Source organism: Sinocyclocheilus anshuiensis, unplaced genomic scaffold (genome assembly GCF_001515605.1).
Source record: "Sinocyclocheilus anshuiensis isolate Anshui unplaced genomic scaffold, SAMN03320099.WGS_v1.1 scaffold1037, whole genome shotgun sequence".
Lineage (NCBI taxonomy): Eukaryota > Metazoa > Chordata > Actinopteri > Cypriniformes > Cyprinidae > Sinocyclocheilus > Sinocyclocheilus anshuiensis.
The window spans coordinates 799,069-817,708 of NW_015555773.1; the positions used below are offsets into that span (position 1 = coordinate 799,069).

Sequence of the window (18,640 nt, forward strand, 5' to 3'; positions counted from 1 at the left end):
TAAGACTAATGTAATGTAGAGTAATGCCTGCCAAACTTTTGAACAGTAGTGTATATCGTGATGGTGAGCGACTCACCATTGACTTGCCAAATGTTCACTATTTTGTCCATGGCAGCAGCCAAGTACTTCCCACTGACACTCCAAGCCACTGGAGCCAAGTCTGGATCGCCTGGAGACCCCAGATTACCCATGCACTCGTCCAAAGTGTCATCTCTGAAAACAAAGATCATCATAAACATCACATTTCAGTGGGTGAAGAAAAAAGCCTAATTAGGAGAAAGAGAGGAACTCACCCTTTATTAAAGACACATGTCTGCTGCAGAGTGTACAGGTTTTTGGTCACGTTCCAAATGTGGACCGTCCCATCATTCCCACTAGTTGCCAGAAGGCCTTTTTTACTACACCGCCCACATGTGATCACCTACAAGATACCAAATGATTCAGCATCAGAAACCATCCAGTGCTGTTTATACATAGCGAACACACAACGCTGGGGGAATCATACCCTGCTCTGGTGGGCCTCGAGTCTGAAAGTGGACCACTTCCGCAGGTCTCCTGCCACATCAGCGAAGGTCTGCGGGCGGCTCTGGTTGTCTCGGTCGTGAGCCGCCAGTGTGCGCACCAGCTGCTGCGCTGCCCATTGGCGGTGCTGCGACGAGAGCCGGGATGAGAGGCAGCACGCCGCCAGCGCATTTGCCAGCTCCAATGGGCCTACAGCAAGGGGGGCACAGGAGAGGTGGGCATAGAGAGGCGACATTAACCCTGCGATGACTGAGCAGAACAAAGCCAGGCCGCAAGCGAGATAAACACACACATACACACAGATGGGTACACACACACACACACACACACACACACACACACACACACAACAAGAAAAAAAAATATGAGAAATGAAAATGGTGGTGATTGGTGGCAAAAGCTGTGGTTTTCAGGCTGCAACATAACAAAGCTTCATCTAACAACCCCTCTGCTGCCAAAAGAAACAAATCAAATCAGATTTATGAGATTTAACTGAACAAAACAAAAAATAAATGACTGAAAAAACATGAACAAGTAAATAATGTGGCGGCATTGTCAACTAACCTCTTTTTTCCAGCTCAGCCTTGTCGTAGCCGTGTCGAAGCCTGGCACCTTTATCGGCAAGTAGTGCCACCAGCGCCTGGGTCACCACGAAATTGGGCGATGTCACCAGTTTGTTTTCTTCTGCCACTCCCCTCAGGAAACTGGGCAAGAACTTCCTCTGGATTGGATAAGCTTTTCATGAGTTTTCATCTGGATACCTGAGTGCACAGCTGGACCAGGAGTTTGGCAGCGCTGGGGCTGTTCGATGCCAGACAGCCAACGGCGGTACTGAGGTACGCCAAACAAGAAATAGGTTTGGTTGGCTTGCTAGCCCCTCGTGGGCGCTCAGTGGATCCAGGGCCTAATGTAAGGCCTGTGGAAATTCCAGCTCTACCTGCTGCAGCCAAACACATCAGACGCACCAGAGTCCTAATGTCTGTCAAGCCCAGAGACTCCAATCCTGCTGCTAGACTGCAACTAGAGCCACTGAAGAGCAGAAATATGAGTTAACAAAAACACGTATGATAATTGTATAAAATATTAATTTAAATAAAACTTTAAAAAGCCTAAAAATATGGCTTAGTAAAAAGTGCTACTAAATATATTACAGTGCTAAATTTACACTTTTTATTTGGTAATGCTACTCAATAAGGATATTATAATAATAATTATTATATACATAAATAGCCACATCACTAAACACACTGACCTAACAGACAGGAGGGACAGCGCTCTCATGACCATTGTTCTGGCTAACAGGACTTGTGCAGCTGCAGTGACTCTTTTCAGAGCCACCAGGCAATCAGCAGACGTCTGCAGACCTGCCGCCTGCTCCCCCAAAGACAAGCGACCTGATGAGCTCTTATCCACTGAGCTCTGGCAACCTATAGACGGAGTTACACGGAGATACACATTCATATACAAATCTTAAACAACAATATCTGTAAAATTACAAGCATTTAAAGCCATGATGCATTCTCTGAACCACTACAGTGGCAGGGTCACACAATCACATTGGTGTTGTTATTGTACCTATCTGCAAGAGTGTCTCCTCCATGCTGTTGGTGGCAGTGACCATGGCAACAGAGGCTCCAAGAGGGTCGGTGTCTGGAAAATGGACAGCCTCGGGGACGGGTCTGTGTTCACTGAGACCCAGCGGAGCAGAGAGCAACTCAAACTCCTCCTCACCCGTCAGACGCTCTGCATCATCTACATCTAACATGTCCCAGTCTACTGCAGGGCAAACCGTGTGTTCAGACACATTGACCAAAACACACAGTCTGCAGTGGTTGTTAATAATCCTAGCTTTACATGCCGTTTTGGTGTTTTTATTACTTGCTGCATTATGTTTTTGGTTTATATGTATGTTTTGTATGTGGACACTTTTAATACCTTCATACACGCTGTCTTGCTTTCCCAACAGGTCTGGTGCTTGACCTTTATACCTGAAAAACAGAGATCAGTGGAAAAACGTCAGATTCATGTGAATTCGGCTATGTCAACACATACATGCAACCTCTCATTCTCACTCGGGTTGTGCCGATAGACGATAGTATTGTGTATAGACAACAGTCTGAGATATCGCCTTTGACGATAGCAAGACGATTATTATTATTATTATCATTATTATTAATAGTATTACTAGCCTGATAATAAAAATAATATCGAATCAATATTGGGGCTTATTTGTTCCATCATATTTCTTTTTACGTGTTTTACAGTGTTAACCAAATCACACACGATTCCATTGAGTTTATGAATGCATTGGCCAATCAGAGGCGTTCAGATGAGTCATCGCTGAAACACCGGAGTTTTGTTGTTGAGTGCGCACGCTTGCTGACTGAATTCTGCTCTCTCGCATATTCCCTCATCATAAACAACAAAGTGCAGATGTACGTGATGCAAATATAAGAGATTTATTCATTTATTCAGTGATGATGTTCTTTGATAATGTAAATGTTCTTTGCTCATTTTCTGTAGATGCTGTTTGAATAACTGAGGAAATGTAAGCATTATAATTAGTAATGTATAATGCTTCTATTAAATTATCATGTTAAATACAAATTCAGTCATATTAAAACTAATTTGTGACATGACATCCATATGCTACTTGACTAAAAAGATATAATGAGTAGTTAATAGATTACACTAACATTAGGCTGCTTTTAGCCATAGTTGGTTCACTCTCCGGCTAATAACTAAATTAAATTAGCACGATAATATCGTGTGTCGGCGATCTATCAGGCTGACAATAGGGCGATATGACTATGGAGCATATCGCCCGACACTAATTCTCACCTCTCAGGCAGTGGTCCTTTGATCTTGCTCTTCATGTTAAGGTATTTCTCTCTGCAGCTGCCACAGAGCAAATAATAGGGATTTCCACTTCCACACTCCCCTCCAAACCAGCCGTCAACATACGAGCCATTGCTGCGGTAACCCTGGCGATTGGCACTGCGACCACAGCCCGGGTGACTCTTCTTCATGTGCTGGTTGAAGCTGGACACGCTGACCCCACACAGCTCACACACCACCACCTCATCACGGTCCTCCGTCTCACACACATGCTAACAAACAAGCAAATGAGACAAAACCAGACAACTGCGGTCAGTTTGGAGAGTATGTCGTACATGTATCAAGATTTGAAAGCCAGTGGAACATGGATCAGGGCTGAAGCATTCCAGTATGCATCTGCTGCTTCCATACTGTGCTGGCAAAACATGCACCGGTGTTAGTGAGAGTGAGAGAGCCAAGATGTGTCCAATATGAGGATGTGAGTGAGCAAACTTTATGTAAGAACAATATGTGTGTCACTGAACAAATGTGTAGGTGTGTGTTTGTGTGTACAGCCTTGCAGGGGTTAAAGGTGAGTAGTAAAGCAGCGGCAGCCCCAGGCTGCTATCACACACACCCATGTTGGCCAGTCCAGTACCTCCGGGATCCACATTCCCAGAATGTCGGAATCGGATGCAAGCTCCTGGGTGAACATGGCCTCCATGGCTTCCTGATCCAATTCGAGCTCCAACTCTTCATCCAGATTGAAGTCATACAGCGCCCCGAGCGGCCCAGGCTCCTGCTGCAGTCCAGAACCTTCTCGACGTGCTTGAGTTCGATGTGCCTGCACTGAGCGGTACAGTCCAGCTACACAAAAAAAACACGTTACTGTGGAGTATTTACTGTTTTGATGATTGTTAAAATTGAATGTCGTAAAACTTTTTTTCCTCATTATAAAAAAAATATATAAATAACAAAATATAAATAACTGTCCTGTGGGGTATTCCAAAAAGCAGGTTATGTGACATACCCGGGTATGTTTGAGGATAAGCGAGCAGATAACCTCAGCTTTCGGTTCAAAAATCGGAGGTTACTTTCAGGGTATGTAAGTAACCATAGTAATTTGCTCTCTGAAGATAACTTGCTCCGGAGCAGGTTATGTTCCAGGGTTAGTTCACTTCAGCGCACGTGTGATCTACTGACTGACTGAAATTTTGATTATTTCAAGAGATTAATTCATTTTCAGTTCGTTCACCAAAATGATTCGTTCAGATTCGTTCACTGATTCGTTCAGTGACCATTTCTTCATATTACATGACCATTGAACAAAAGAAGAAGAAAGAAACAGCATGGCAAGGCTTTTTCTTAGCGTCCGTTTCCATAGCGACTCCGTTGAGAATGTCTTGAGTCTTAACCAGGAACATACTCTGAGTTGAATGAACTTACTCCAGGACGCGTTTTTGGAACCACGTACCTCGAGTAAGCAAGGTTTGGGGTTAATCAACCGAAAGTTCAGGCTTTAGCTGACGGTAAGTTAACCGTGCTTTCTGGAATACACCCCTGCAGACTTTACTAACTAACGTATCAGTAAGATTTTTTTTATGATTTTGTCAGTAAGATTTTTTTTTTAATGATTTTGAAGTCTCACCAAGACTGCATAAAAGAAAAAAACTGTAATATTGTGAAACATTATTACAATTTAAAATAAGTGTTTTTTTATTTTAATACATTTTAAAATTAAATTAATTTCTATTGACAACAAAGAATTTCCAGCAGCCATTACTCCAGTCTTTAGTGTCACGTTACCCTTCAGAAATCATTCAAAAATGCATATATTTGATGCTCAAAAAACATTTCTTATTATTGTCAATGTTGAAAACAGTTGTGCTGCTTAACTGCTTTACATTTTTTCAGGATTCTTTGATAAATAGATACAGATGTCTGCTCAGGGTCAGCCTCATTATACAGGACTTCCATAAAAGCGATTAATTGACTAGTTGTTCAGATAACCCACTGACTAGTCGATTTAAAAAAAAAAAACGTGTGACTTTGGAGATCCCTATACCTGCACGAGCTAATAATGTGCGTGCAGCCAGGTCAAAGCGGTGTTTCCTGTTGGCTGCAGAGCGTCCTCTGGGAGTGGGGCCGGCAGAGGAAGAGCCCAAATCTTGATCAAGACCTTCAGGACTAGAATGAGAAAGAAGTAACAGAATGATAAATGGGTGACAAAAATTAAGCTACACACTGTTTAATTACGCTCATGCAACAATACAATATGGCATGCCATATATTCATACCTCTCACTGAATCCCTCCTCCATCTCTGCAGCATCAGCATTGGGGATGTCACCCGGTGAGCGCAGATAGCTCCTCTCTGTGCTCTTACCACCTCCTGCCGCACCGGAGCAGGGGTCTGAAGCCTCATCAGAGTCTGCCGTGCCTGGGTGGTCGATCATCCACATCGCAAGCACAGTGATGTTCTGAGCATCTGCCTCACCACGTGCACCTACAGACCAGCACAGAACATAATCTGAATAGCTGATATGATAACATGAGAAAAAAGTAGAAATTCTGAATTTAGACATGACATTTCTATGTGTATGTGTGTCTACCTGTTGCTTCCAAAGCTTTCGTGATCTGTCCGAGTGAGAAACCCATTTCCAACAGTGGAACTGCGATGGCAGGAGGAGGTGGAGATGTGGAAAGACGACTGCTAGGGTCTGATAATGCTTGGAGCGAATAAACAAACAAAATCAGCTGTTTAATACGGGACTGTGTGTATATGGATATACAGTCATGTACAAAGATCTGAAAGACAGCCTTTCTAATTAAATATTTTTTTCCCGTTACAAATTATATCATCATAATAATTTGAGTAAAAAGTTTAATTGAAACATCTTTTGTTATTATTTTATTTTACTTTTTCATTTTACTTTATTTCCATGTACTATTTATCATTGATTAATGTAATTGTACATTTAACAATTTTTACTGATGTGACAAATGTACAATGCAGAGGAGGGTTGGGTCCAATGGTATTTTCATTGTGTATTTATTTATTTTCTTTTATTTTTTCCATTCTTGTTAATTGTTATGATGAAAAAATGTATACTTCTGGCATATTTACATATTTCACACTTGTATGTATACTCCCAATATATTTATTCTAGAGATGCACACATATATATATATTGTATGCAAAAATCACTTTTATAAGGTGTTTGAACACAGTTGTGTGGCCGCAGTGTGAAAACAACCAGCCTATAATGGTACAAATCCACCCACCCATTTTTTTTATAATCCCAATAAATTATAAACGGTCTCTCCAAATGAGCGGTTTCAGATTCTCCCTCTTTACACGTCACTGAAGGAGAGAAAATCCCGCCCATTTGTGACACTCTCTGCCCTATTAAAATAGACACAGTCCTGAATGAGAAGCAGCAGTGTGCCATTAGTGTTTTCTTGCTGTAAGGTTAGCTGCTGGAGATATACAATGTCAGAGCTAAAGAGGCATTACAAATGTTGTGTTTTGGGATGCACCAATGGACACAGGAGTCTCCATAGACTCCCTCCATCTGAGCTGCTTAGAACACTGTGGTTAAATGTCATTTTTGAAGGAAATTTCCCCCCAAAAATCGGCAAAGTCCCCTATATGTTTAGGGATCAATACCAACGCTTCATGCACGAACGTCAGCTCCAGACAAAGTAAGTATCACACGTTTGTTTTTTGCCTTTTTTTTTTGACAATTCTTCTCCCCCGAGTTACGTATTCTGCCATTTTAGAGTATCACGACACATACGCACGCTTTCCCCCCAAGCGTAAACAACGCTGATTAAGCAGATTACGTTCATGCGCGTGCTTTCTCCTCCGAACGTAAACAACGCTGATTACGTGGATTACGCTCATGGGTACTCTCCAAAATGGCGGAAGACATAACTCGGGGGAGAAGAATTGTTGAATAAATTGTTATTTTTGTTTTCTTTGCGCTCAAAAAGTATTCACGTAGCTTCGCAAAACTGAAGTTGAGCCACTGATGTCACATGGACTGTTTTACTGATGTCCTTACTACGTTTCTGGACCTGGGAACATTACAGTTGCGTTGCTGTCTATGCAGTGTCTGAGAGCTCTCAGATTTCATCAAAAATATCTTAATTTGTGTTCTGAAGATGAACGAAGGTCTTACGGGTTTGGAACAACATGAGGGTGAGTAATTAATGACAGAATTTTCATTTTGGGGTGAACTAACACTTTAACAAACTATAAAAATGATCTGTGGGGTATTTTGAGCTAAAACTTCACATACACACTCTGGGGACATCAGAGACTTATTTTACAATTTGTAAAAAGGGGCATAATGGGTCCCCTTTAAGAAACAAACATGTGTATTTGTACCTGTCCTGCTGGTTCTGGCAGGCTGGGACTCAGGTGACGTGAGGCTCTGTCTCCGGCCGTGCTCGTCTGATGGTGAGGTAGGCAGCGATGAGACGGGAGGGGTCTGAGCTCTACGTGCTGGCAGAAGGGTGGTTGTCGGGTAGCTGGAGAACATCTGCCTGCTCAGACATGCACTTGCACATTAATCATGACACACAGATTGAAAGATTCAGTGTTCACACGCTCTCAAAGAGACAAAGTGTGTGTGTGTACCTGAGCAGGCTGAGGGGCATTACTCCAGGTGATTCGGAAGCTGGTGCCGTCTCTGCGTCTGTAACAGGTGTGGTGGCTGTGGTAACAGGTGTGGTTGCTGTGGTGGTGTCCTCCAGCGAGGAGCTCATGAAGGAGGTGCTGCTGGAGGCTGATGGGGAGGTGGTGACCGGAGTTTGAAACCGTTGGTCTCCCTCTAACTCCTCACATTCTGTGTCCACTAATAACAAACACATTCACATATTTTATGAAGAGAACTATGCGTCTTGTGAATGAGATTGTAAAAAAAATAAATAAATCATAGCTTGCAAAAAAGTCCAATCATTTAAAAAAAATTGTTTAAATAAATTAAATAAAATGTTTTTATTTAATTGAATGTTTTCATAAATAAAATGTTAAAACAGAGATCCACTGAGGTGAAATTTTTTTAGGAAAATTAAATCGTTAGCCTGGCAAGGCTAACAGCGGTAGTTCTGGGAAGGTCTGATTTTTTTTTTTATTTCACTGGCGTCATATATAATATTAAAATATCAAGCAATATTTGTAAAGGATAGCAGCAATTACACTGTACAGTCAAGACTTTATAAACTACCAGTTTATAAAACTACCGTTTTTTTAAAGAAATTAATTCAGAAAGGTTGCATTAAAATCAGTGTCAAAAAAACAAAAGATTTCTATTTCAAATAAATTGTGTTTTTTTATTTTTCTTCTTTCTTTTTTTACTTTCAAATCATATTAGAATGATTTCTGAAGGATCATGTGACACAGAAGACTAAAGTAATGGCTGCTGAAAAATCAGATCTACCAACAGATTACATTTAAAAGTATATTAAGGTAGTCAAAATGGTTCTTTTAAATTCTAATGTTCCACAAAATTACTGCATTAACCATATTTTTAACCAAATAAATGCAGCCTTGGTGAGCATAAGAGATTTCTTTCAAAAATATTACAAAAAATCTTGACCCCAAACCTTTGAACAGTAGTGTAGATTAAGTCAGTTTACGTGTATCAGGTTTGTTTTATGTTTTCTGATATACCTGGTTTAGAACTGTGGCCTTCCTGTTCTTCAAGTAGGCTGTTGACCACCAGTTTGTAGATCATAGCTTGCGCCCTTTCTAGGTCTGCCAGCCCAAGTGCCCTTTTAATGGGCGACCTCATCACCGCCCACTTCACCATGTGTCGCATCAGAAACTGCAGAGCCGATCGCAGCTCCGCCTCCTCCTGACACACGCTCACCCCAGGGCTGGCACAATCCGCATTATGACCTCTGTCAGGCGTGACTTTGGGGATCAGCAGCAGCTCAGCGTATTTACTGCAGCTCAGAAGTACGCTCAGGGTCTTCATCGCTCCCAGATACAGATACGACAACTGCACCGCATGCACCTCCATCTGCGCAGCCGCCTCCTGCGAGCGCATCCCCACCATCTCCTGCAGCCTGCGCCGTCCCTCCGCTGGAGTCTGCTGTGTGGCATCCTGTGTGTAGGCAGCGAGCTCGCTCTCGGAGTGAGAGTTGGGCGGAGCTCGAGCTCGAACCTCATCCAAGCTGTGAGATACACGCAGGTCTCCCGTCCCCTCTTTCGGTTTGGTGCGCGACTCATTCTCCCGTCCTTCCTGGGGTTCGTGGCGATGTCTTCTCTCGTGCCGCCGACCGGAGGCAGATTTGGAGCCGTCGTCCTGCAGGCTTGCGAGGGCGGTGAGGTCCAGCAGCAGAGCCGCAGTGAGTCCGCGGAAACGTGAAATGTCGAAGGGAAGAGGCTCGATTGGCTCCAAGTTGTACAACGGTGTGTCACTGGGCGACCAAAAAGTGGGGAAGCTTCAATGAAAAGGAGTGACAAACCAAACACAGAGAGAGAAAGAGACAGAGAGAGAAAGTGAGGGAGCAGGGAGGAGGGCCAGGGAACATGCAACGTCATGGAGCTAATGCAAAGGAAAAAGTCAATGAAATGATTAGGGAGGAAGAAAAGTGGATAAAGAGACCAAGGAGAGCAGAAGGCAGAAAAGTAGGAGAGCTCTGGGGAGCAGGAGCGAAGCAAAAGCCTCAATTTCACATTCATATAAATCACTCAAACAGATACCCAATCTCTCACCTGATGGTAATCTCCGCCTCATCCCACTGCACCTTAGCTGATGTGCTCCCCTCCTTCACCACACCCAGCAGAGTGGCGTGTCTCCCCGTCTGCTTGTGCACACACCGTCCCCCCATCCTTAACCCACCATCTACTCCACCTATCACAGCTAACACTGGCCACACCTGGTGGCACAGCATCCGTAGGTGCGCCTCCGACAGCTCGGCCGCCGTGTGCCGTCCGCTTCTTCCTCTCTCCTCCTCTCGCTCTTCCTCATTCTCGTCCTGCTCCTCTCTGCTCTGTGCCGAGAGGCTCTTGCGCAGTCTGGTGGCCCCTGCTGGAGGAGCTCCTTCTCGCAGGCAGCCCCTGATCTGCTGGAGGCGCTGGAGGATGCTGCGGTTGATAGTTTGGGTCCAGCGCTCTGAACGGTGTAAGATACGGACCAGCTGGGTGGTGGCTTCCGCCAGGACAGTGGCCACAGGGCTGCAGATTGGGTCACCAGGTAACAGGTCACGTGGTGTGCCCCTCATCTGCATGTCACAGATTTTTACCTGCAGGGAAGGGGTGGGTGATATACTGGTTAGAACACTGTAGAAAACTGTAGGAAATTGTCAATCGGTATACATTTTTGTTGATATCACTGTTATGGCAGTGCTACCATTGCATTCTACTAAACTGTTAAGGAATCTGTAAAAAAAAAAAAAAAAGAAAAAAAAAATCTAATTCATCAAAATTATCATCAATAACAAACCACAACTAATAAAAAAATGTTTGTTAATTGAAATACAGCTGAAATGAAATAAAATATAAATATTTGATGAAAATGTTACCTTACCTTGGCATAAAATAAATTTAAGCTAAGGAAATAAAATTACTAAATAGAAATAAATGAAATTAACTAAAACTGAAATAAAAATGAATTAAACCTAAATAATATTTTTTAATTAAATAAAAAACCTATTTAAAATGAAAAAAGCACATAAAATTAAAAACAACTACTAAAAATTAAATGTAAAATATTAAGCTTTATTACTTGGATTGAAAAATTATGCACATTCATAAATTTGTTTCATAGCCATGTATGCGACTGTTCAAATAATAGAAAAATGCATCAATTTTGTTATTGACCCAAAAGATTTACAAATATCATGATATAATTTTTGTGCATATATTGCCCACCTCTAAGGTAAAGCAATCAGAGTTTAGACTGACCTTCCACCAACATGATTATGCAGTCTGAAGAGTTCATCAGTGTTATTTTAGATAAACAGAAGACCACAGAGTTTAAATCAACATCAACATCAGCACTTCTGTGTCTTACCTTCTCCCCGGGGTTACTGCTGTAGAACATAACACAAGGGTACAGCTCTGTAGCATCGACATCCTCAAAGGCCAGTTTGGGTTCCTGCCACATAGAGCCACGTGGTTTAGAACACAAGCACATATGACGTAAGACAGTTAATGTGTATTACAGCTCAGCTTTTGATATGCAAGTTGGTAAAATGGTTGAGTATTTGTGTGTTTGTAAGTGGGCTGCACCGCACCGCACCTCTCCGTTCTTGCCAAAGGACACAGTCCTGGCCTCCATGTCCAGCACACAGGTGATGTAGTCTCCTTGTGTGAAGCTGGACAGTGTGAGGGTCTGCTCTCCATTATGGTAGAGGTTGCCGCTGTATGCGCGGTAGAGCCACATGTCGGCTGTTGTGCGGTGGTTGAAATCATGCACGGGCCAGCGTGACACACCTACACACGTTCCCTCATTTCCACGATTCTCCTTCACGATATAGAACTGAAAACAAATCATACACACTCTTATACTCACACAGCTTGACACAATGCACATATTGTGCTACTGGCTTACATGAAGTTTGATTCAAAAGTTTGGGGTCAGTAAGACTTTTTAAAAATGAATTTAATAATTTTATTCAACATGGATGCATTAAATTAATCAAAAGTGACAGCAAAGACTTTCATAATTTTACAAAAGATTTCTATTTCAAATTAAATCTATTGAACTTTCTATTTATCACAGAATCCTGAAAAAAGTATCACAGTTTCCACAAAAATATTAATAAGCAAAACTGCTTTTAACATAATAAATGTTTCTTGAGGACCAAATTAGCATATTAGAAAGATTTCTGAAGGATCATGTGAATGAAGGGTAAGACTTGAAAATTCAGCTTTGCCATAACAGAAATTAGATTTTAAAAATCTTTCAAATTGATGTTATTTTAGATATGTAAAATATTTCACAATATTTAATATATTTAATATTGAATATACCGCTTTTACTGTTGTTTTGATCAAATAGTGTAGTCTTGACCCCAAACTTCTGAACTTTACACCATGTCTACACCGGACATGGTGTAAAGTGCGGCTTTACGCGACAAAATACAATAGAACCTATTACTGTCTACACTGGATGCGGTGTGGCGCGGCGCGACAAATTCCCGACAGTAAACTGCTGCTGCGTTCTATTTATGATGTACTGACACAAATTTCAAATGATTTTCAACGGTCGCTTTGTTGCGTCCAGTGTAGACAGACTTTAGCTGTTGCGGCGCGGCGCGACACGACAGCTGTCGCGTCCGGTGTAGACACGGTGTTAGTGTAAAAAAAAGTGTGTAGAACCTTCCACTGATAACAGCCAGAGGAAATGCCAGTGGAGGCCAGGCCATAACCTTTGCCTCCACTGCCATGTGTCAATCCCTGTCCGCTTTCCACCACACAGCACTGTGCCTTCTCAGGGTCAAAGGTTACTTCCTGGATAGGCAAATTTTCTTCTTCCTCCTCTGATTCACCCTAAAACAACCAACAAAGATGGCATTTAAAGGCATTGGGTATGAGTACATTTGAAAGCATTACAACCTCTTACACTTGACTGACTGAATCTCCCTCACCTGTAGTTTGAGTTCCTGCTCTCTCTCTTTCAGCTGGATGGTGTGTTTGGCTTGAGCAACAGGTGCCTCCCACATACAATCCGAGAGCAGTGAGAACAACCTCTCCACCACCTACCACACAAAGACAAATTAAACTCTGCAACACATAATCCATGATAAAAAAAAAAGAGCACAGCAGAGGTGTGTGGAATTAGACCTGGGTCATCTGATGGTCCTCCACGCTGCTCTCACAGGCAGGAAGCACAGCTTCCAAAACATGCAGAGCTAACAGCCGTGTCCTCAAATTACCAACCAACGGAATGCCTGAAAAATACACACATTTAACTAATCTAACAACTAGCACACAGACAAGACGATGTGGTCGGGACATTGATGTACTACCTGAACAGCATTTCTGAGCAGCAATGTTGAGAAGGACTTCAGTCCATTTAGGAGAGGCCATCTTGGACTGAATGGCTTTGGAAGAGACGACTCGCCGCAGAAACACCAAGAAGTCTCCGAGGTGCAGCTCTGCTGTGTGTCTCTTACGTAACAATGCTACACCAAAATAAAAGCAATGTATAAAAAACACTAAATAAAGTAACTTACTGAGCATGTTGCTGTTGACCTGCAATTGTCCTACCTCGAAAATCTTTTTTCTGAGCATCTGCGCAGTCGTCAGGCTTCTCCTGCAGTTCCGTACTTGCACTGAGCGTGCTTCCAGAAGCCTGAGCCAGCAGAGTCTTCAGCTGACTGCACAGAAGATCCAGCAGAGCCTGGACCACCTTAGGACTCAACCTGTCTGCATATGTCCTGATGAAAAGATAGGAAAGAGCAAGAGTTAATGAATCTGTCTTCTGTGCTCCTGCTAAGAGAGATATAAACAGTGTGATGTGACCAAACAAACCTAATTACCTTCTGATAAATTACACTACAAAGTTTGGGGTTGGTAAGATGTTTTATGTTTGTTCACAATGACTGCATTTATTTGATCAAAAATACAGAAACAGTATTATTGTAAAACATTATTACTATTTAAAATAACTGCTTTGTGTTTGAATATATTTTTAAATGTAATTTATTCCTGTGATGGCAAAGGTGGATCTTCAAAGAAACAATATGTTGATTTTCTGCTCAAGAACCATTTGAAAACACTCGTGCTGTTTAATAGTTTTGTGAAAACAGTTTTGTGGCATTTGTAAGGATTCTTTGATGAGTAAATCATTCAAAAGAACAGCATTTATTTGAAATAGATCTTTTGTAACACTGTAAAAGTCTTTACTGTCACTTCTGATGAATTTAATGCATTAATTTTCTTAAAAAAATCTTACTGACCCCAAACCTCTGAATGGTAATGTAAACAAGATGCCAAAATCTCACAGTGGGTCTAAAGAACATTCACGGAGTAGCATCATAATTTAAAACACACAGCATTTGAGGTTCAGATCAGCTATGAAAAACCAGGTTTTAACAATCTGTGAGAGAACTGTGTTGTACCCGGTGCTGATGGCTAGTATCTGTAGCAGTCTGGTGCTGGCCACTTTGAGGGCAGTGCTGAGCTGAGAGCCTGCAGGTTTGTGCAGGAGTTGCAGTGTCTGTCCAAGCAGGGTTTCCGTTCCACAAAGCTGAGAGAGAACATCCAAGAGACCGCTGGAGATGGCTAATGATACATCGACAGGCTGGTATCGCACACTTAGAGCAAAGACCGTCACCAACAGCAGCCTCTGCTGGGCCTCTGTAAACACACACATTATGAATATACTGTACGTTCAGCATAATATATGCTACATGAATGAATATACTGAATGTGTGCTCAAATACATTACCTATGTGGTGCTTGTTTGCTTGCAGGGCTCTCTCTAATGTGACTGACAGCTGCTGATAAATCTTATGAACAGCTGTCTGAATGTCCATCTGTAAACTTTTCTTGACTGCTCTGACTCCATCCTACAAGGACAGATAAAGGACATGCAGAGCAAAGCATGAATAATGACATTCAAAATTATTTATCATAACATTTCAGTTCTTCAAACCCAGTTTATTGTTCAATATGTGTTAAAGCAAGAAGACTGAATTGCTCACAGACATGCCGATCAATTTTATGGGTCTTTATAGCTATTTTTTCAGTAAGGAATTATGCCCACATTCTAGCATAAATTAGCACATATTAAGCCAGCATGACCTACAAAGATGATCAACTATGTTTAAAAACTCAATTTGTTGCTTGTTATCCACTGATAATGGTCATAAATTAATGTTGAAATGTATGACACACATTCAAACAAAGATGTTCACTTCTTCAGTACTTCTGAAACAAGTCTAAGATTAGATCCATGTAACAATTACCTGGTAATGGTGCAGTTGGACACTCTCCCCTTTTGGCCCCCCATAGCTGACAGCACCAAGGCCAAAACATCCCGACAGGAACTGCAGTCTGACTGATGTTAGCAGAGAGGCAGAGTGAAAACTGAAGCCTGTGCGTCCAGCTCCACCTCCAGAGCCTGCCTGACTGCTTTTCTCCTCCATCCCAGAAATCAACACCACAATCTGGTGAAGGGCCTCCAGACGCAACTATATAAATACACAAAACACAATCATAAAAGCACAAGATAAACAAAGTCTGCGGGTGGAAGTGAAGACAGGCATCTGACAAATAAAGAGTCAGAACATACCTCTGCTCGACTCTGTTGCTGCTCCATGGCTATAATAATGGCCTGTGGGCTGGTGGACACACTCTCTTCTGGTTCCTTAAACACAGGAGCATTCCCAACATCTCCACTGATGAAGTTCACTATGTTCTCGATGAGTGCATGGAGCCTGAATGAATGGCTCAGATCGAGGTCTGACTCCTCGTAGGACTGTGGAGAGCTGTACAAACACTCGCGAGCTGAGCGTCCTCCAAACCAATCAGCAGAAGAGTCTGGAGAACTGTACAGAAAGCCTTGAAAACACAAGACAAATAATGGGCCAATAATAAAGTATAATGTAACCATTAAAATTATGTAATTCGAAAATTATATAATTTGTGTGCCATGTACATTTATGCTTAATACAGTATTGCTTTGTTTCTCGTGTGGCTTCTATGAAACAAATGTTTCTTTTCTGTGAAGAGAGCTATTTGTATGACATGAGTATATGAAGTACTCCAAAGCAGATGAACTCAGGTCACTTGAGCACAACCTCAGCTCCGACCCGAAGAAGTCACATTTGATTTTCATTCACTATTCCCTACATTACTCCACTAATGAATGAAAACAACGGAGCAAATTTAGCCACCGAGTGTGCTGGAAGTGCTGTGAATGCCATATTTTGCTAAGAAGCCAGAATTCATTCTGCGACACACTCATAGCAATAGAGTGGATGCTGAATCCTGATTCTGAACAACTGTGTTCCTCAAGAAATTAGTTTCAAATCTGCTCCAACACATGCCTGTAATTTTTAAGATCTCAAAGACCTTTATTAGTTGGTTTAGGTGTGTTTTAATGCAGTTTCTAATTCTCAACACATCGATTTTCTCACATTTTCAGTCCTGATTATAAGTGAAAATCTATGGAAAAGATTTGAAAACAGTAAGATTTGGCCTCAGAAACTATTTATTAGTAGCTGAAAACATTATCAACATATTTTGGGACAGAGCCTCCCAGACACAGAGGCTACTGTAGATCAAAAAATTTGCAAACTCCCACTTGCTGTTTATTGTACTACAAAAAAAAGTCTAATATCTGTAGCTATGACTGTTTGCAGTACATACAGATAAGAAAATAAAAGCAAAAGCAGCTTAAATGGCATCCTATAATCTACTGCTCGAACAAATCCTTGTCTACATTTATTTTAACCCCCCTTTTATAATAAAGGCCACAAGAACTGATGCCAGATTTCCAGCAAAAAAAAAAAAGTGTATGATTTACAGGTGAAATGTGAACGGGACAGATAGTTTCTGTCATAAACTGCGCTTTTCTTGTGTGCAGGCCTGGACATGAATAAGAATAAGGAATAAGTATTATGTGAGTAGTATTTTATAGAAACAAATTTGCTGTGGCACATTTTGGGCTTGGGGAATAAATCTGGCAACGCATGAAGAGGCTATAAAGATGCCCGCAGGAATCCACTGTCATCTTATTTCATGGACCCATTTAGCAACGTAGAAAAAAATAGACAGACACACAGAGCTGTCAGAGACACATTACATGTGTACACAGACTTTTGCACAAATATACAGATTAAGAGAGTAGTACAGTATGTCCCACTGCTACAGCCTCAGTATGTTAAAGGCCGGGCGTTACCTCTTTTTTTAGGAGTGAAAGCTAAATCCAGATCCACATTCCTCCTCACATTCTGAAACAGGTCACACAGACAGGTTACATAACTGCAATTGATATAGTTATATATCAAGCAAAGCAGATAAGGCAGTGTGTGCATGTGTCACACATCTCACCAGTGAGTATCCCTCCTCATCAGACTCTGGCTGGGAGAGATCAGACTCACTCCTGGATTTTGTGAGTCTGTAGCTGGGACTGCTCTGGATGGACCGACTCTCTGCCGACAGGCTCTCACTCCTACACACAAAATGAAAATGGGAAGTTACATGTCCTGTGAGCGGACATAACATAATCGTGTCATTAAAATGTGACCTAAATATAAATTAATACCACTAATGAAGAATGTTTTTTTGTTTATTGAAATTATGTATCAGAGTAACCGCTGCTTTTAATTGCAATTGGGTCAGCTCATAAAGGTTCTTCAAAATTAGGGCAGCATACAAGGTCTCTTGCAACTGCATAATGTGAAATCTAGAAAAGTAGGTCAGGCATTCCTGGGCAGGACTGGCAGCGCCGGAGCAGACTGGAAAGGTGAATGAGTTCAGCGAGGCCTTCAGGCTCCAAAGACAAGGGTTATGATTCAAAAGACTTAAGTCATGCTTACACATGTTAAATCAGCTAAATGTACTGATGACGCTACTCACCTCGTCATAAACCCGCTTCCGTCCTGGCTGACCCCACCTGTCAGGGGTTGCTGATTGATGTTCTGGGCGAGCGGTGTGCTGACGGCCAGCAGGAGCATGGCACAGCGGTGGATGACAGCATTGCATGCGGTGGTGTAAAGATCCTGTCCGTCCTGAGGGGTCGTGCTGCTCCTGCGCTCCGGACCGGGCTGAGCCGGCTCTTCCTGTACGCTCATGCTTCCGGTTCGATCTCGGTCCCTTCCTCGCGCTGCTTCCCGTGCTGATAGGAAACATTGAAAGATTTCTGTGTCCGCCAAGACATAAGACACAGAGCGGCCAGGTTAGGGAAGCAGCCAAGAAGCATGACGCTAACGAAGTTATTTATTAGTATATGCTACCATTCAAAAGTTAGTATGTTTTTTAAAAGAAATGAATACTTTTATTTGGCAAGGATGCATTAAACTAAAGACTTTCACATTAACAAACAAGATATTTACATTTCAAATAAATGGTGTTCTTTTGAATTTTGTAATCATCTGAAAAAAAAAAAAGTATCATGGTTTCAACTTAAATATTAAGCAGCACAACTGTTTCTTGAGCATTACAGGAATAAATAACATTTAAAAATACATTAAAATAGAAAACAGTTTTTTTTTTATTTAATATTTCACAATATTAGTGTTTTTACTGTTTATTGATCAAATAAATGTAGCCTTGGTGAGCAAAGGACAGTAAGAACCTTTTGAATGGTAGTGTATATTGTGTGGTGTGT

At 41.8% G+C, this 18,640-nt stretch overlaps 1 protein-coding gene across 1 annotated transcript in view; it reads right to left on the reverse strand.

Annotated features, from left to right (window-relative positions):
• The window catches only part of LOC107674452 (probable E3 ubiquitin-protein ligase HERC1), a 55,237-nt gene that overhangs the window by 16,648 nt on the left and 19,949 nt on the right, over positions 1–18,640 (reverse strand). Inside the window, 31 exon segments of the mRNA XM_016468427.1 lie at positions 77–213; positions 294–421; positions 506–711; positions 1,087–1,250; positions 1,252–1,551; positions 1,775–1,949; positions 2,098–2,298; positions 2,458–2,510; positions 3,364–3,632; positions 3,977–4,206; positions 5,405–5,526; positions 5,637–5,844; positions 5,951–6,067; positions 7,732–7,889; positions 7,984–8,200; positions 9,019–9,794; positions 10,069–10,598; positions 11,369–11,452; positions 11,597–11,836; positions 12,679–12,849; positions 12,948–13,058; positions 13,144–13,250; positions 13,329–13,484; positions 13,570–13,739; positions 14,424–14,661; positions 14,753–14,873; positions 15,273–15,497; positions 15,599–15,867; positions 17,210–17,261; positions 17,362–17,482; positions 17,890–18,172. Of these exon segments, the coding sequence (XP_016323913.1) occupies positions 77–213; positions 294–421; positions 506–711; positions 1,087–1,250; positions 1,252–1,551; positions 1,775–1,949; positions 2,098–2,298; positions 2,458–2,510; positions 3,364–3,632; positions 3,977–4,206; positions 5,405–5,526; positions 5,637–5,844; positions 5,951–6,067; positions 7,732–7,889; positions 7,984–8,200; positions 9,019–9,794; positions 10,069–10,598; positions 11,369–11,452; positions 11,597–11,836; positions 12,679–12,849; positions 12,948–13,058; positions 13,144–13,250; positions 13,329–13,484; positions 13,570–13,739; positions 14,424–14,661; positions 14,753–14,873; positions 15,273–15,497; positions 15,599–15,867; positions 17,210–17,261; positions 17,362–17,482; positions 17,890–18,172 (6,339 nt within the window).